General features: G+C 49.4%; 1 protein-coding gene across 1 annotated transcript in view; it reads right to left on the reverse strand.

The window, feature by feature from the left end:
- The window catches only part of TBC1D2B (TBC1 domain family member 2B), a 61,571-nt gene that overhangs the window by 35,136 nt on the left and 9,903 nt on the right, over window positions 1-16,532 (reverse strand). The window contains exons 2-3 of the mRNA XM_077858504.1: window positions 10,843-10,996; window positions 4,978-5,143 (exon numbers count right to left, since the gene is read on the reverse strand). Coding sequence (XP_077714630.1) covers window positions 4,978-5,143; window positions 10,843-10,996 — 320 coding nt within the window. The remainder of the gene's footprint in view (window positions 1-4,977; window positions 5,144-10,842; window positions 10,997-16,532) is intronic.

Genomic DNA, 16,532 nt, shown 5'->3' on the forward strand with positions numbered 1-16,532 from the left:
CACAAAACACAGCCCAACAAATTTCACAGAATAGAAATCCTATGCCTGTCTTCAGAACACAGGGGGATTGAACTAGAAATCGCTAAGAGAAACATAACGAAAACCCCAAAATACATGGAGAATAAACAATGTACTTCTAAAAACACACAGGTCAGGGGGATCCCTGGGTGGCGCAGCGGTTTGGTGCCTGCCTTTGGCCCAGGGCGCGATCCTGGAGACCCGGGATCGAATCCCACGTCGGGCTCCCGGTGCATGGAGCCTGCTTCTCCCTCTGCCTGTGTCTCTGCCTCTCTCTCTCTCACTGTGTGCCTATCATAAATAAATAAATAAATAAATAAATAAATAAATAAATAAATAAATAATAAAAACACACAGGTCAAAGAAGAAATCTCAAGAGATACTTTAAAATGTTTTAAACTAAATGAAAATGAAAATGCAACTTATCAAAGGTTGTGGGATGCAGCCAAAGCAGTGCTCAGAGGTAAGTGTATAGCACTGAATGCACATAGTAGGAAGAAAGAAAGATCTAAAATCAATAATCTATGTTTCCACTTAAGAAGCTAAAAAAAAGGACAAATTATATTCAAAAATAAGAAAATAATAATTAGAACAGAAACCAATGAAATTGTCAACATAAAATTAATAGACACAAAAGCTGGTCCTTTGGAAAGATCAATCAATTCAATAAGCTTCTAGCCAGGCTAAGAAAAAGAGAGAGAAAACACAAAGCACTAATATCAGAAATGAAACAGGTGACATCATTATAGATCCTATGGAAATTAAAAAGATAATAAAGAAATACTATAAACAATTCTGTCCATAAATGTGGTAACTTAGATGAAATGGACCAATTCCTTGAAAGACACAATCTGCCAAAAATTACATGAGGAAAAAAAAAAGATGATCTGAATAATCCTATATCTATTAAAAATACTGAAATAATAATAACCTTCCAAAAACAGAAAGCACCAGACCCAGATGGATCCACTGGTGAATTCTACCTAACATTTAGGGAAGAAATTACACCAATCCTGTCCAATCTCTTTCAGATGATAGAAGCAGAGGGAATACTTCCTGACTCATTCTATGAGGCCGGGATTCCCCTAATAATACCAAAATCACAAAAGGCATTGCAAGAAAACTACAGACCAATGTCTCTCATGAACAGATACAAAAATCCTCAAGAAAATATAAGCAAGTCGAATCCAACAATATATGAAAATAATTATACCCCACAAACAAGTGGGATTTATCCTAGCTATGCAAGGCTAATTCAACATTTGAAAGATGAATGTAATCCATCATATCAAAATGCTAAAAATTTTTTTAAAATCACATAATAGGTTCATATCGACACAGAAAAAGCATTTGACAAAATGCAACACCTGTTCATGATAAAAACTCTCAGTAAACTAGGAATAGAGGGAACTTTCTCAAATTAATAAAAACTCTCTACAAAAATCCTACAGCCAACGTCATATTTCATGGTAAGAAACTCAAAGTTTCAGGTACAGGGATCAGGTAGGATCAGGTACAGGGCAGGGACATTCCTTTTCAACACTGTACCAGAAATCCTTGCTAATATAATAAGGTAAGAAAAAGAAATTAAAGGTACATAAAATGGGAAGAAAGACAAAATTGTTTTTATTCAAGATGACATGATCATCTATGTAAAAACTCTGAAAGAATAAACAAAAACCCCTGAAATTAGGTAAGTACAGTCCCATTGTAGGATACAAGGTTAATATACAAAAGCCAAGTGTTTTCCTATATACCAACAACAAGTAGAATTTGAAATTAAAAACACAGTAATATTTACATGAGCACCCTTGAAAATGAAACAGGTATAAATATAAGAAAACACATATACATACAATATATATGCAAGATCTATGTGAGGAATACTATGAAACAGATGAATGAAAGAATGGAAAGACTGTCCATGTTTATGGGTAGGAAGACTTAATTTTGTCAAGATGTCAGTTCTTCCAAAATTGATCAACAGATTCAACGCAATTCTAATCAAAATCCCAGCTAGTTATTTTGTAGATACTGACAAAGTGATTCTCAAGTTTACATGGAGAGGCAAAAGACCCAAGATAGCCAACATGATATTGAAAGAGAAGAACAAAGCTGGAGAACTGACATACCTGACTTCAAGACTTAGTATAAAGCTACAGTAATTAAGACCATGATACTGGAAAAAGAACATGTTAATGGAACTGAACAGTGAGCTGAGAAATAAACCCCCATTAATACAGTCCACTGATTTGCAAAGGCAAAACAACGGAGCAAAGACAGGCTCTTTAACAAAAGGTGCTGCAACAACTGGACATCCACATGCAAAATGATGAATCTAGACATAGGCCTTACACTGTTCACAACAATCAACTCAACAATACACCAAAATGTAAAATGCAAAACATCTAAAACTCCCAGAAGATAACATAGGAGAAAATCTAGATGACCCTGGATGTTCTGATGCCTTTTTAGATACAACACCAAAGACACAATTCATGGATGAAATAATGATTAACTGGACTTGCTTTCAAGTCAAAACTTCTGCTCTGGAAAGACAATATCAAGAGAATTAGAACACAAGCCACAGACTGGGAGAAAATATTAGCAGAAGACACATCTGACAGAGGACTATTATCCAAAATCTACAAAGATTTCTCAAAATAACAGGAAAACAACCCAGTTAAAAAGTGGCCCAAAGACCTTAATAGACACACCCCATCAAAGAAGATACAAGATGCCAACTAAGCATACGAAAAGATGCTCCATGTCATACATCATCAGGGAAATGCAAATTAAAACATCAGTGAGCTACCACCACACACCTAGAATGGCCAAAATCTGGAACCCCAACACCACCAAATGCTGGTGAGGATGGGGGGCAACAGGCACTCTCATTCACTGATGGTGGGAATGTTGCATGGTGTGGTCACTTTGAGACAGTTTGGAAGCTTCTTACAAAAGTGAACATGCTCTTACATACAATCCCCGACAGTCATACTCCTTGGCATTTACACAAAGAAGTTAAGACTCTTATGCCCATACAAAACCTGCACGTGGATGTCTACAGCAGCTTTGTTCATAATCGCCCAAACTCGGAAGCAATAAAGATGCCCTTCGATAAGTGAATGGTTTAATAAACTGTCTATGTCTGGACAATGGGATATCATTCAGCACTAAAAACAGATGAGCTATCAGGATGAAAAGACATGGAGGAACCTTACATGCATATTACTAAGTGAAAGAAACCAATCAGAAAAGACCACTATTCTGTGATTCCAATAAAACTGACATTCAAAACTATGGAGACAATGGACAGATCAGTGATTGTTAGAGGTGGGTCAGGGAGCAAGATAAATAAGCAGAGTATGGAGGATTTTTTAGGGCAATGAAAATACTCCACTGGATACTATTAATAGGTGGACACATGTCGTTAAATGGGTGTCCAGACCCACAGAATGCACAACAGCAAGAGTGACCCTAACGTACATGATGTACTTTGGATCAGGACACTGTGTCGATGCAGGCTCATCCATGGTACAAGATATACCATTCTTGTGACGATGGGGGTAGGGGTGGGGGTGAGGGTGGGAAAAGGATGTATAAAAAAATTTTTCCTCTCGATTTATTGTAACCCTAAACCTGTTCTAAAATTTAAGTATTTACAAAAAGGCAATTTGGGGGCACCTGGGGGGGCTCAGTCGGTTAAGCATCCAACTCTTGGTTTTAGTTCAGATCGAGATCTCAGGGTAGAGAGATTGAGCCCCGTGTGAGACTCAATGCTGGGTGCAGAGTCTACTTGAGATTCTTCCTCCCTCTCTGCCCCCCACCCTGCTTCTGCCTTTCTCAAAAAAAATTAAAAGAACAAGGTAGTTCTACGCATGTCAGCCTGTGAATACCATCAAGACATAAAAGAAAGAAAACGCAATTAACAAATGGACTAAGGATCTAATGGGATGTCTCTCCAAAAATCTACAAACGGCCAATAAGCACACGAAGCTGCGCAGTACCATTAGTCACCAGGGAAATGCAAATCCCAACCACGAGGCTCCACTCCACCACTGGGGATAACGAGAAACCCGAGCACCGGGAGGGTGTGGGGGCTGTAACCTCCACATATGCTGCTGGGGACGCAATGCGAGGTGGCCTCTGAAGAAGGGCATGCACAAACTTAGTGCCCGGCCGGGCGGTGCCACTCCCACTGCAGACCCCAGAGAATCGAAACCTGTCCTCAGTGTTCACAGCAGCCATCATGTGGAGAGGACCCGCATGTGCGCCAAAAGAAGGACACACACAGGTGGTCTGCCCACATAGTAGAGCCTTGTTTCCCTGTAACAAGACATGAAGCCCTAACCAAGGCTATGAAGGGCTGGACCCTGCTAACAGCAGGTCAGTGAAAGGCACCAGGTACAAAATCTCCTGGGAGGCCATTTTCAGCATATGTGCAGGACAGGCAAGCCCACAGGGTCAGAAAGCAGATCTGTGGTTGCCAAAGGCTGCAGGGAAATGGGAAGAGGATGCTAGCAGGTACTAAGGTTTGGCCATGTGTGCTAAAAACCACCAAACCTTACATTTTAAACGGGTGAACATTATGGTCCGTGAATCATGTCTCCGTAAAATACATAAAGTATTTCCTAAAAACACAGCTCAGGCCCCTCTCGCTTGCTCACACACAAGCAGAGGACAGAAACCCGGGGTGTGGCCTTGGGGGCCTAGGAAGGGGGCTGGCCCCGTGGGAGCCCCAAGACCTCAGACAGAACTCTTCCAGGCCAGCTTCTGCTTGGCACAATATGAGGCAAGCAACAGGCATTCCCCACATGCTAAAAAAAAAAAAACACCAACTACCTGAAAGGACCTTGTCAATGACAAATGCAAGGTGCTTTCAGAATTTCATACATAAGATTATAACATCAGAAATAATCAATTTTCAGTTTCATATGTTGCTTTCCAAAGACTCACTTGAGCTCAGTGCCCCACTGTCTGAAAGAGAAATTAATGGAATTTGGGTGCCCTGGGGCTGGCTGATGAGCTGCTTGTGCTCCTACCAGCTCTCCAGGGACGGTTTCCACAGCGAGGACATTTCTGGCTTTTTCTGCAGAAGCATCTGGATGCGGGCAAATTACATCTGAAAGACAGGCAAACAAACATCAGTTCCTCAACGCTTCCACGTGGGCCTGGGTTCCTACCTGAGGCATGGACTTGATGGGCTATATAAACACCTGGAGGACACCTGCCACATGGCGTCACCTGGGGTGGCTTCCATGTTCTGCGACCACTTTCACCTAAACTACTTCAATGTTTGGGACATGCTCCAAAGCACCCAGGGTCCCGGCACCAGCCCAGGAACAGGAGAGGCAGGGTAGGGTCCCCTCTGCTGTCTCGCAGCTCGGCAGAGCAGCATAACGTGATGGCCAAGGTCCACTCGCCTGCATTGATGGAATGACTCCAGGATAAGCCACAGGCCATGATGCAAAGTGCAGATCAGATTATACTAACACTCTTCCTCCAAGAAAAGGGCGAGTAAGAATATTCTGCATGCATATGCTAACATCTGCAGTGGTGACCTCAAGGAAGTAAGTTTGGGTGTCCCAGAGAGTGGCTCAGTAAAGCCACAGAAGCACTGGAGCTAAAGCCTGATCAAATTCCAGAATAGCTTTAAAATGTAAGCTTTTGCAATACTGAAGGTTGAAACAGTATGACGTCTAGGATTTGCTTCAAAACAAGAATATTTGGTTATTTAACAAATAAATAATAATATTTGCTTCAAAATAACAAAGTGGGTAGGGGTGTCCAGGAAACCTGATGTGTCCATGAGGTAGTAATTTCGGGAATCACCCCGAAAACATGGGGGCAATCTTACAGATTCTCTGCATAAAACTTCCCATAGTAAGAAATTAACATTTTGAAAAGATGTCCCCAAAGACAAATGCTTTGTATTTTCCCCAATGGGATACTCTGAGAGTAGGGCACGCTTGTGAACAGACGGCAGCTTGCCCTACACATCCCCTTCACAACGCATCTCCACTCTACGGTGTAAACCCTCACTCTCCCCATAAAGGCAAAAGCCGAAAGGCCTGCTGAACGCGGGACATCGGGAAAGAGCGGCTTCTCGTCAGAGGAGTGCCAGATCTGAGCAACTCGGGACAGCGTCTGCGGAGGAACAGCACACAGGGAATATGGGGTGCGGGCCTGGAAACTGACCCCAGAGATGGGCTCTCTCTGTGTAGGTGGGTCACCAGGGGGCCACGCTGGAAAGAGTACCCTGTGAGCAACAAGAAGGGAGGGCCGTGTGTCAGTAGGGGGTACGTGGCTCTGGCCCACAGGGAGGGCGCGCAGCCAGAGCAGGTCCAGAGTGGGAAGAGCAGGAGGGGCACTGGGGAACAGAACAGGGGGCAGCCAGGAGTTACACCTGAGCACGGGTGCCCGAATCTTGGCTCGATTTACCAGTGCACGGTGAGCACGGCACCCTCAGCCTACACCAACAGCAAGAACACATCTAGGGAGGAGACATAAGATAAAAGAGCATGCTGCAGAGCCTGGGGTTCCAGAAGACGCTGCAGGGACCTTGGACAAGGTGGGGGAAGGCCCCACTCACGGTCCCACTATGGTGGCTCCTCTTCACTTCTCCACAGCCTCAGCGCCCGATATCTCAGTTGGAGTTCCAGGAAACAGAAAACAGGTTCCAACAGAACCGGGACCAGTCCCCTGGCCCTGGGAAGACGAGCACCACACCCCAGGGTGGGGCACCGCCACAATGCCTAGCCAATCGCTGGCGCATGAGGGACACCTCCATTCTTTCGGGAATGGGCTAAATCGAGGCTTGGGCTCCCCCAGGGGTGGTCCTCTCAGAGCCTTGCAGCGAAGCAGCACAAGCCAGGCAAGGAAGTGGACGTAGCGCTGGTGTCTGCAGCAAAGCTGGCCCGCCTCCTTCTGTGTGGCTGGGGACAGGTGAGCAGTGGCTGTCAAACATTTGTGCAAAGCGCCTCCAGCCAACAAAACTCCAGGCTCTGCAGCCGCCCTGAGGCCACACTGGAGCCACTTCCCGAGGAGCTCAAGGCCCAAAGGCTGTGTCAGAGAGAAGGGCCAGAGGCGAGGGGGGACGCTGGTGGACACAGCATCTCTGTAGGTAATCACTCCACACGAAAAAGCAATTTCCCAATTTTGCTATTAGCATCATTTTGCCTCATCTTTGGCTTTTGAACAACAGTAGAGTTCCTTGTTAGGAGCAGAGCAGCTGGCTTCCCCACCCACGACCTCATATCAGCATTCGGGAGCCACCTGGCGGGGACACCAGCCAGGTGATAGCATAGTTTCCCTGAAGTCCTGATGGGCACCGACCCAATCCCAGGGCTTCGGTGGGAAGGTTCTGGCGTTCAGATGTTCCCTGCTCTGCTCAAATGTTTTGCTTTTGTTCTTCCAAAGATTTTATTTATTTATTTATTCATAAGAGACAAGAGAAAGAAAGAGAGAGAGGCAGAGGGAGAAGCAGGCTCCATGCAGGGAGCCCGATGTGGGACTCGATCCCGGGTCTCCAGGATCATGCCCTGGGCCGAAGGCAGCACTAAACCACTGAGCCACCCGGGTTGCCCATGTTCAAATGTTTTAAATGCCCTCACGGCGACCCTGAAGGATGGATGGATCCAGGTTTTCACATTTCCCAGGTTCTGACAGTGCCGCCTCTCAGTAGGGGTGCTGGGACCCCCAATCTCCAGACCTGGAGCCCTCCCCATGGGCCATGCTGACCCTCCCAACAGCGACAGCAGAGCTCCCCTTGCTCTTCCACTGTCTCAACCCTGCCGGGACGTCGGGTCATTTGTGAAAGGGAGAAAGCCACGGGCAAAGGCCACTCCCACAGGAGACACAGAACACAGCAGAACACGTCCTCTGTGGGAGCTGGAGAACACAGAGGGCTTAACAAGAACAAGCTTCTTCTTTCCCCTTTATCTCAGAGTTTTACTCCAGGTTGTGGAGGGGCGATCAGAGGCATCAGAGAAATCTAAGTGAAGGCAGACTGTGTACGGAGCACGGAGGCTCTCCCCAGTGGGCCAGTCTACACATCCTGCCGGGCTGCTCCCACCAAGGAGGTAAACCTTGTGACCAGCAGCCAGCAGAGAAGGGCTCATACGCACCGGGGACCCAGACTATGAATGAAGAAAAGATGGAGGGATGAGGAGCCAGGGTGGCAGGCCCTGTAGGTCCCCAAAGAATTCGTGCATCTCCCTCTGACCTGCCTCTCCTGCCATCAACTTCTGGGAGATCCCAAGACAGGGTGGGGCCCACATCTGGCACACGGCTTCCCTCTCCTGCCTCTGCCACCTCCTGCAATCCACTCAGACCCCAGCCTCAGCACCAGTATCATCCCAGTTCACTTGCACCCCATCCTCTCTCACCAATACCCACCCAGCTCACCTGCACCCCATTCTCCCTCACAGCACCCACCCAGCTCACCTGCACCCTATCAACCTCACCAAAACCCACCCAGCTCACCTGCACCCCATCTACCCTTAGCCAGGCTCTGAGGAGGCCCCTCCCAGGCACAGCTAGAAGCCATCCTCACACACACATTGTTTTCCGGGTCTGATGTGAGAAATCACAGCACATCCGGCCAGGAGTCTCAGAGAGCATCCTGTTCACAGATGGGGAAACGGTGTGTCCAAGTCCGGAGAGCTCTGCGCACTGGGACTGGCTGCCTCTCAGGCACAACGCTGGAGTTGTGGATGCCACTTCCAAACGACACATAGCATTTGTGGTACTTTATAATCGGGGTCACACAACAGCACAGCCTCTCTGACCAGCTCACGGGGAGACAGCTTAAACAAGTCCGTGGAGCCACCACAGCTTTGCATCCTGCCCCATGCGGGCCCTGCCCTCTGCCAGCTGCAGTCCCTGCAGAGTCACCAGCTGAGAGAGCAGCCGCCTCACCTCACCTGCCCCGAGGAGGAAGTGTGTGGTCTCCCCTGAAACCGTCTGTTCTGCCATTTTCTGTTAAGAGGCACCAGCTGTACTCAGACGGGTACTTGGGTGCTCCAGACTCTTGTGATGAGTGCTTCTGTGGTCCTCAACTTGCAGGAAGTCTCAAAACACCAGGTATTGCCATCCCCCGCTGGTTTGCTCATCAGTATACGTGGTAAATGAAGTAAACAGAACTGCATGCAGCTCCTGGGCCAGGGTCATCAGCTCCTTATGTTGCCCAACAGCTGGGAAGGCCCCTGCACGTCGTCTTTGTCAAGTACTGCTTCATGGAAACTAGGTCTTCACCGTGCAGGTGCAGAGATGAGCAGGGTGTGCGTGTGTGTGGCAGGGCGAGCCCACAGGGCCCAGTCTGGGGTGCAGAGTTTCTGTGTGCGGCAGGGTGAGCCCACAGGGCCTGGGATGGGTGCAGAGTCCGTGTGTGGGGCAGGGCCTGATGCGGGGTGTGGACACCTGTAGGGTTTCTGTATGAGGCAGGGCAAACCCACAGGGCCCGGTATGGGGTGTGGAGTCCATGTGTGCAGCAAGGCGAACCCTCAGGGCCCAGTGTGGGGTATGGAGACCTGCAAGGTTTCTGTGTGACATAGGGTGAGCCCGCAGGGCCCAGTGTGGGATGCGGAGTCCATGCAGCAGGGGGAGCCTGCAGGGCCCAGTGCAGGATGCAGAGTCCGTGCGGCAGGGTAAGCCTGCAGGGTGCAGAGACCCGTAGTCTCTGTGTGAGGTTGGGAGAGCCCACCGGGGCCGGTGTGGGGTGTGGAGTCCATGTGTGTGGCAGGGCGAGCCCACAGGGGCCGGTGTGGGGTGTGGAGACCCGCAGAGTTTCTGTGTGAGGTAGAGTGCGCCTGCAGGAGCCTGGTACAAGATGTGGGTGTGGAGGAGATGGACACCACCAACCATCCCTCTCTGCAGCCTGACTGATGCAAAGCTGCAAATCCTGGTCACGAGATTTCCATGCCTACACGGAAAGCACCAACTCCTGAGAAGGAATGTTAGCAGGCCGGGGTGGTGGTGCCCGCTGGGCTCCAGGGCTCCTGCAGCCCCTCCTTTCTCACAGTGTGAGGACCCTGCCTCCCCACTTCCCTGCCAGCTAGGGGACAGTCCAGCTGAGGAGGTGCAGGCTGAGGGGCCCCAGGGCACCCACAGTGGCCAAGTGGGAGATCTGACCCACGAAGGACCGTGAACAGCACCAGCCCCGGCAAGTGGCTCTGCCCACTGCGTGCTGCCCATCATGAAACCAACACGTCCCCTTTTAGATTTTCTGTTGATGACAAGTAAATGTAACCCCAATGGATTCAAAATTGTATCATACTATTATACTTAACACAGTCTGCCATCTGTCCTTCATAACATGACTGCAAGGGGTGGACACACTGTTCACATTCTAGCCCTGACCCCATGCTTGGCTTTTTGATTTTCGAATATAAAGTCACATTATCTCTACTCTGAGACCGTCCAGGAATTACCAGGACTTGTGAAAATGCCACAATCTGGAAAGGGACAAAACCGGGTAGCATCTCCCTCGGGGAGATGATGGAGTGCAGGCTTTGAGAACAGAGGGTGCACACGTCTGGGAACGCGTCATGGGGCGCTCCACCTTCAGGGGGGCATAGGGGTCACCACCGGCGGACCCCAGCTTCTTGTCCACTAGGGGCGCTGGGCATGGCCCTGGCCAACCCCTGAGGTCATTATCAGGCTTGAGTATGACTCAGCACACAGAATCACCAGAAGCTGGGGAACACCACCAATGAAACAGGGTCATAGTAACTCTGGTTCCCAACATCCATGTGGGCTGCCCTGCCATGGTGAACGGCTATGCACAAGAAAGTAACATGGGTCCCCCCACCTGTGACTCACCTGAGTTATCTCTGGCTACGAGACCCTTAGAGAAATCCCCCGGGGTCGGGGAGGTCCTGCTGTCCCACCTGACCATGTCCAGACCACTGCAGTACTCCCACCGCTTCTGTTGGAGCTCCTGCAGCCAGTAGGTCATGAGCTGACGATTAGGAGCCTGCAAAGGGGGGGGGGGACGGACAGTGTTACGGAGCCATGGCAGGACAGATAGACACCCTGTCCCAAGGCCAGTGGCAGTAAGTCACCATCGGGATGGGCAGCTGCTGCTCATGCAATCCAGCAGAGCAAGTGGCATGAACACCGGGAAGTCATCCTGGTGAGAAATCCTCCCATTTGTGGGACCTGGGATTCTGGGAAGACACAGAACACCTTCCACAGGTGGTTTTAGGAAGGCTGGGCATTCTCACTGCCCCTGTACATGGCACTTGCACAAAGCCCATCTTGAGAGCTCCCGCCTTGTGCAGTCAGGGGTGGCGTCCTGGCCACGCCATGTCAAATAACCGTATTTCCACCTGTTAGCCTCTGGGAAGGCATCCAAGGATGCTCCACGCTGGAAACCAGAGGAAGGGCACTGGGCACTGTGGCGACCCCCTCCTACTGCTCCTCAACATGGGCACCATGACAGACCAGCTTTGACAATCCTTGGTTTAAAGGGGAAATCTGGGGGGAAACAGTACCTCATGATCCTCTCTCACTCAATCCCTGAGGCAAAAACAAAGTCACATGTTCTCAATGTCTGACCCATTATTCATGTTACAGAAATCTGGTCAATATGGCAACAAAACCACCTCAAGGCAATGATTAACTGGGGTTCCTTCCTTCCTAAAAATCCGGAAAGCACCAAAAGCATCTCGACTTCGATCCCAAGCAGCTAGTGAAAGGATCCAGGGCACATTCTGTCAGCAGGGAGGTGCGGCCACAGGGTGCTGAGAACCCAAGACAAACACGCACAGGCAGTGCCCTGCGGCCAATTGCCACAAGTCCAGCCAGCCTCCGCGGGTTCCCTCTGGCACTCCTGCACGGAGGACCCGCCAAGGGCCAACCTCGCCCCCTCCTGATTAGATCAGCATCACTAACTAGGCTCTTGGTCACCCGGTTCAATCTGGGTTCAACAGGTAAAGTTTGTCCAGATAAGCCCGGCACCACGGCCACTGGACACATGACATGAGCTGGTGCCACATGAGGTGGTGCAGGAATACTTTGGATACCTCGGATTAACAAATATATTTATTAAAGTTATCTCACCTACACTGACAACTTAAAGCACACAGGTCATGGCTCACACCATGTGACAAACATGCTGCTCTAGACCGCGGTGCCACGAGCAGTCCATGTTGAGCGCCAAGCTTGGTGGGACATGGCTTTGGGGACAGAAATAGGGCCAAGGGCATCGGGTTCCTGGGGTGTGGTGCAGCTGCCACCTCTCCCCTCCAGGACTGTATGACTGAAGATGATTTCTCTGCTCTTCAGCCACGGAGATGCCGACGGCAGGTGAGCTCATCAGCTGATGGCTCACTGTTTCAGCGCTTCCATTGCCCTCCTCCAACAGAGCAAGCTGACCCTCAAGCACTCTGATGTCCTGGAACATTCCATGAGCCACAGCTGGGTGCTGACAAATGAGCTGGTCAGTGCTGAAGCCTGTCACCAGCACACATACCAGCCAAGCACCCAATGGCCAGAGGGATGGGGAGCAGGACTGGGAGACCATCTGCCCCCTACTGCCAATTTACAATGCTCGAATCCCACATTCTGGAGAGCCAGATGGGCATTCCACTCATGCTGGAAGGGGCAGAGCCAACACTTAGCACACAGGAGGTGCCTATGGGTGACAAGCGTCCAGCAAGAGGCCAGGTGACAGCATCTGCCATCTCAAGACACAGGCGGGCCATATCCTCAGTCTTACAGAACACTAGTCTCCCCAACTCCTACACAGCCTTTAAAGCCCCATGTAAATATTCCTTCCAGGTCAGCCTGGGTGGCTCAGCGGTTTAGCACCGCCTTCAGCCCAGGGCATGATCCTGAAGACTGGGGATCGAGTCCTGTGTCAGGCTCCCTGCATGGAGCCTGCTTCTCCCTCTGCCTGTGTCTCTGCCTCTCTCTCTCCCTCTCTCTCTGTGTCTCTCATGAATAAATAAAATCTTTAAAAAAAAATAAAGTAAATGTTCCCTCCAGAGAGTTTCCTTGACCTGAGCCTGCACGTTCTCTCCATCCACTGAATGGGATATACTCCAGGTAGGCTCCCCATGGATGCAAGTCTACTCCTTGCATGTCTCTCATTAGCCTAAGCTCCCTGAAGGCAGAGGCCAGACCTGCTGCTCTCGATGTGGTCCAAGATGCCTGATGCAGTGTCTTATAGACGGTTAGGCACTCAAATGTCTGACTCATCCTCTCCCCATGTTCAGCTGCTGCTACTGCTCCAAGGCAGCTAATTTCAGTCAAACACGGCACCAGTCCCCACAAACCAAACAGAACATCTTGGAAAGGCATCCCTCCACAGTCGGGTGAGCATCCTGAGTCAGGGACAGACTTGGACTAGGCAGGCACAGCACTGACAGGACACCTGCTGTGTAGTTCCACGTCATGTCCATTCAGAGAATGAAAACCAGGCCGCCCACCTCTGGCCTGACACAGACTTCAGTCTTCAGTGGCTGAGAAGAACCACACAATGCCCCTGCTGCCCCCGTCCCTTCCCCTGGACTCCCCCCAAGCCTGGTGCTCTTCCCAGGGCTCAGAAAAGTCCTAGAATAAAGTCATCTGGTCACAAGTGAGTTCATATCAACATACATTTCTCCAGGGCCCGCTCCTCACAGGTGGGTGTGTTATTAGGGGGAGGGCTGGCACAGGGAGCCAACAGCATCACGGGAATCAGGCCTGGTCCCTGACCACATTCCCACCACGCAATACCCCCAGGTCTCCAGCCCTGCAGTAAAGAACCTCCACCATCACGCCTTAGCCCACTAGAGAAGCTGCACAAAGCTTGTCCCCTGTGACTCAATGTCATTCCTGGGTATCTACCTAAAGGAATCCCAAAAACAGGAAATGGAAAGATGCCATGTACACAAAAATGTGTGTTCATTCACTCGGCAAATATTTACCAGGCGCGTAACATAGGCCAAGTGCCACCATCCACGCCAAGGACACAGAACTGGGTGCAACCCAGTCAATTCTTGCCTCAGACACGCCCAGTGAGCAAAGGGTATCCTTTACAATGGCAATAAACAGCTAGAAACATGGTCACAATTACAACCAAAATACAAAATGCCTGGCCTGGGAGAGCCTTGTGCATTACAGAAACTTTCCAAAAATCCAGTCAAAATGCTACAGGAGCTCATCAAGGCATGGCAAGGAGATAACAAAATTCATCTAAAGTGTAACCTTTGAGAACTCTGAACAAAACAGATGAGGCGTGAGGCTCTGCCCTGCCAAGCAGAGAGGCTCGTGATGAAGGCACGACTGGCCCGTGTGTGCCACCAGGGAGTCCAACGCAGAGCTAAGCAGGTAGCAAACACAGCACCTCAAACAAGATCAGTGGGAATATTCACTATTAAACCATGGCATTAAAAAAATAAATAAATAAATAAACCATGGCATTAGGACAACCGGTTAGAAATTTGGAAAGAAATAAAATGATTTGGGGATCCCTGGGTGGCTCAGCGGTTTAGAGCCTGCCTTTGGCCCAGGGTGCGATCCTGGAGTCCCAGGATCAAGTCCCACGTTGGGCTCCCGCATGAAACCTGCTTCTCCCTCTGCCTGTGTCTCTGCCTCTCTCTCTCTCTCTCTCTCTGTGTGTGTGTGTGTGTCTCTTGTGAATAAATAAAATCTTTAAAAATAAATAAATAAAATGATTTCAAATTTGATTCGAGATTTGAAATGTACAATAAAAATCATTTAAATCACCCAAAGAAAATGCCTACGGAATTAAGTTTGTCACTTTCTGCATCCCACAACGATGGCCGAGTAGATTTCTGCCGATTTTCAAAGGTGTGCATGAGGGTCTGACTCTGGACTTTATTTTTTTTTTAAGATTTTATTTATTTATTCATGAGAGACACACAGAGAGAAAGGCAGAGACACAGGCAGAGAGAGAAGCAGGCTCCATGCAGGCAGCCCGATGTGGGACTCGATCCCGGGTCTCCAGGATCATGCCCTGGGCTGAAGGTGGCACCAAACCGCTGAGCCACCTGGGCTGCCCTGACTCTGGACTTTAAACCTGCCGTGTAGCACGGTGCCAATCCACACACAAGTTCTCTTGGCAGAGATAGGAACACGACATAGGGTTGATTATTCTCCCCAGCAACGAAGGGGAAGTTGCTACTGCAACAACCCTATTCTCTTAGAACGTAAAGACCTTTCTAATCCCCAAAAGAAATGTCTGTCCAAAAACACCAGATCCAGAATTAAAAGACAAATAATATTAAAAAAAAAAAAAAGACAAATAATAAACGAAGACACAGAGTAAACAACCTGCAGGTGGTGGAAGAGCGCATGGCCCCGGCCACACAGCTCTGCAGGCATTCACGCTGCAAGGACTCCTGTCTGCCTAGGAGCTCCTGTTCATCTTCTTCTTCTTTTTTTTTTTTTTTTAAGATTTTATTTATTTATTCATGAGAGACACACAGAGAGAGAGGGAGGCAGAGACACAGGCAGAGGGAGAAGCAGGCTCCATGCAGGGAGCCTGACGTGGGACTTGATCCCGGGTCTCCAGGATCACGCCCTGGGCCGAAGGCGGCGCTAAACCGCTGAGCCACCTGGGCTGCCCTCCTGTTCATCTTCTTTAAAAAAAAAAAAATGCAGGGATCCCTGGGTGGCGCAGCCTGCTTCTCCCTCTGCCTATGTCTCTCTGCCTCTCTCTCTCTCTCTGTGTGTGTGTGACTATCATAAATAAATAAAAATTTTTAAAAAAATAAAAAATAAAAATAAAAAAAAATGCAACAACACATTTTAGACTTGTATTTCAAATAATAGTAACGACCTATGTTTGCTGTGCAAAATCTGGAAAACACAGGAGAACCTGACCACAACCCCATCACTGGATACAATGTCAATAATGCTTTGCTATGTGTCCTCTCGAATATTCTTCTGTCCCCAAACACACCTACCAATTCCCTTCACAACCCTGAGGACGATACATTCTCCGTGACATGCGTCGCCAGCGGGCCTGTGATGCCCCGTTGGGAGTACGTGAGTGACCACAGGAACATACCTAGTGTCACAGCTGCGACAGTCAAACCTGCTCACACCCAGCAAGCTTGAAACAGTACCAACAAGCCACCCCTACTCACCGGGCAACAGCTATCCCCGTCTCCACCACCACCCAAGACCTCTGAGTCCTAGGCCTGCACTCCCTGCTGTCACACGGAAGAGGGGGTAGCACACACCCATGACTACACACCTTCCCAGCATGTCAGCAGGACTCAGAAGCCCCTCACGGTTTTCCTCGATGCTGAGAGGCAGACAATAAGACCCTGTGAGTGTGCTGGCTTCAAGGCAAGGACGGCTGGTCCCCAACCACCGCCCCCCAACACGGCGGTCCTCCAGACACACAGCATGGTCAGCACTGCTCCACCTGGCCAGAGAGTGCGGCTGACGGTTCACAGGGACCCCAGAACTCCGCAGTGAAGACGCCAGGGGCAACAGGAGCGCCACGTGTGCCATGGAGGAGAGAAAAGCCACTCTCTAACCCAATGGAGTTG

This window comes from Canis aureus, chromosome 2 (genome assembly GCF_053574225.1).
Source record: "Canis aureus isolate CA01 chromosome 2, VMU_Caureus_v.1.0, whole genome shotgun sequence".
Classification (NCBI taxonomy): Eukaryota; Metazoa; Chordata; class Mammalia; order Carnivora; family Canidae; genus Canis; species Canis aureus.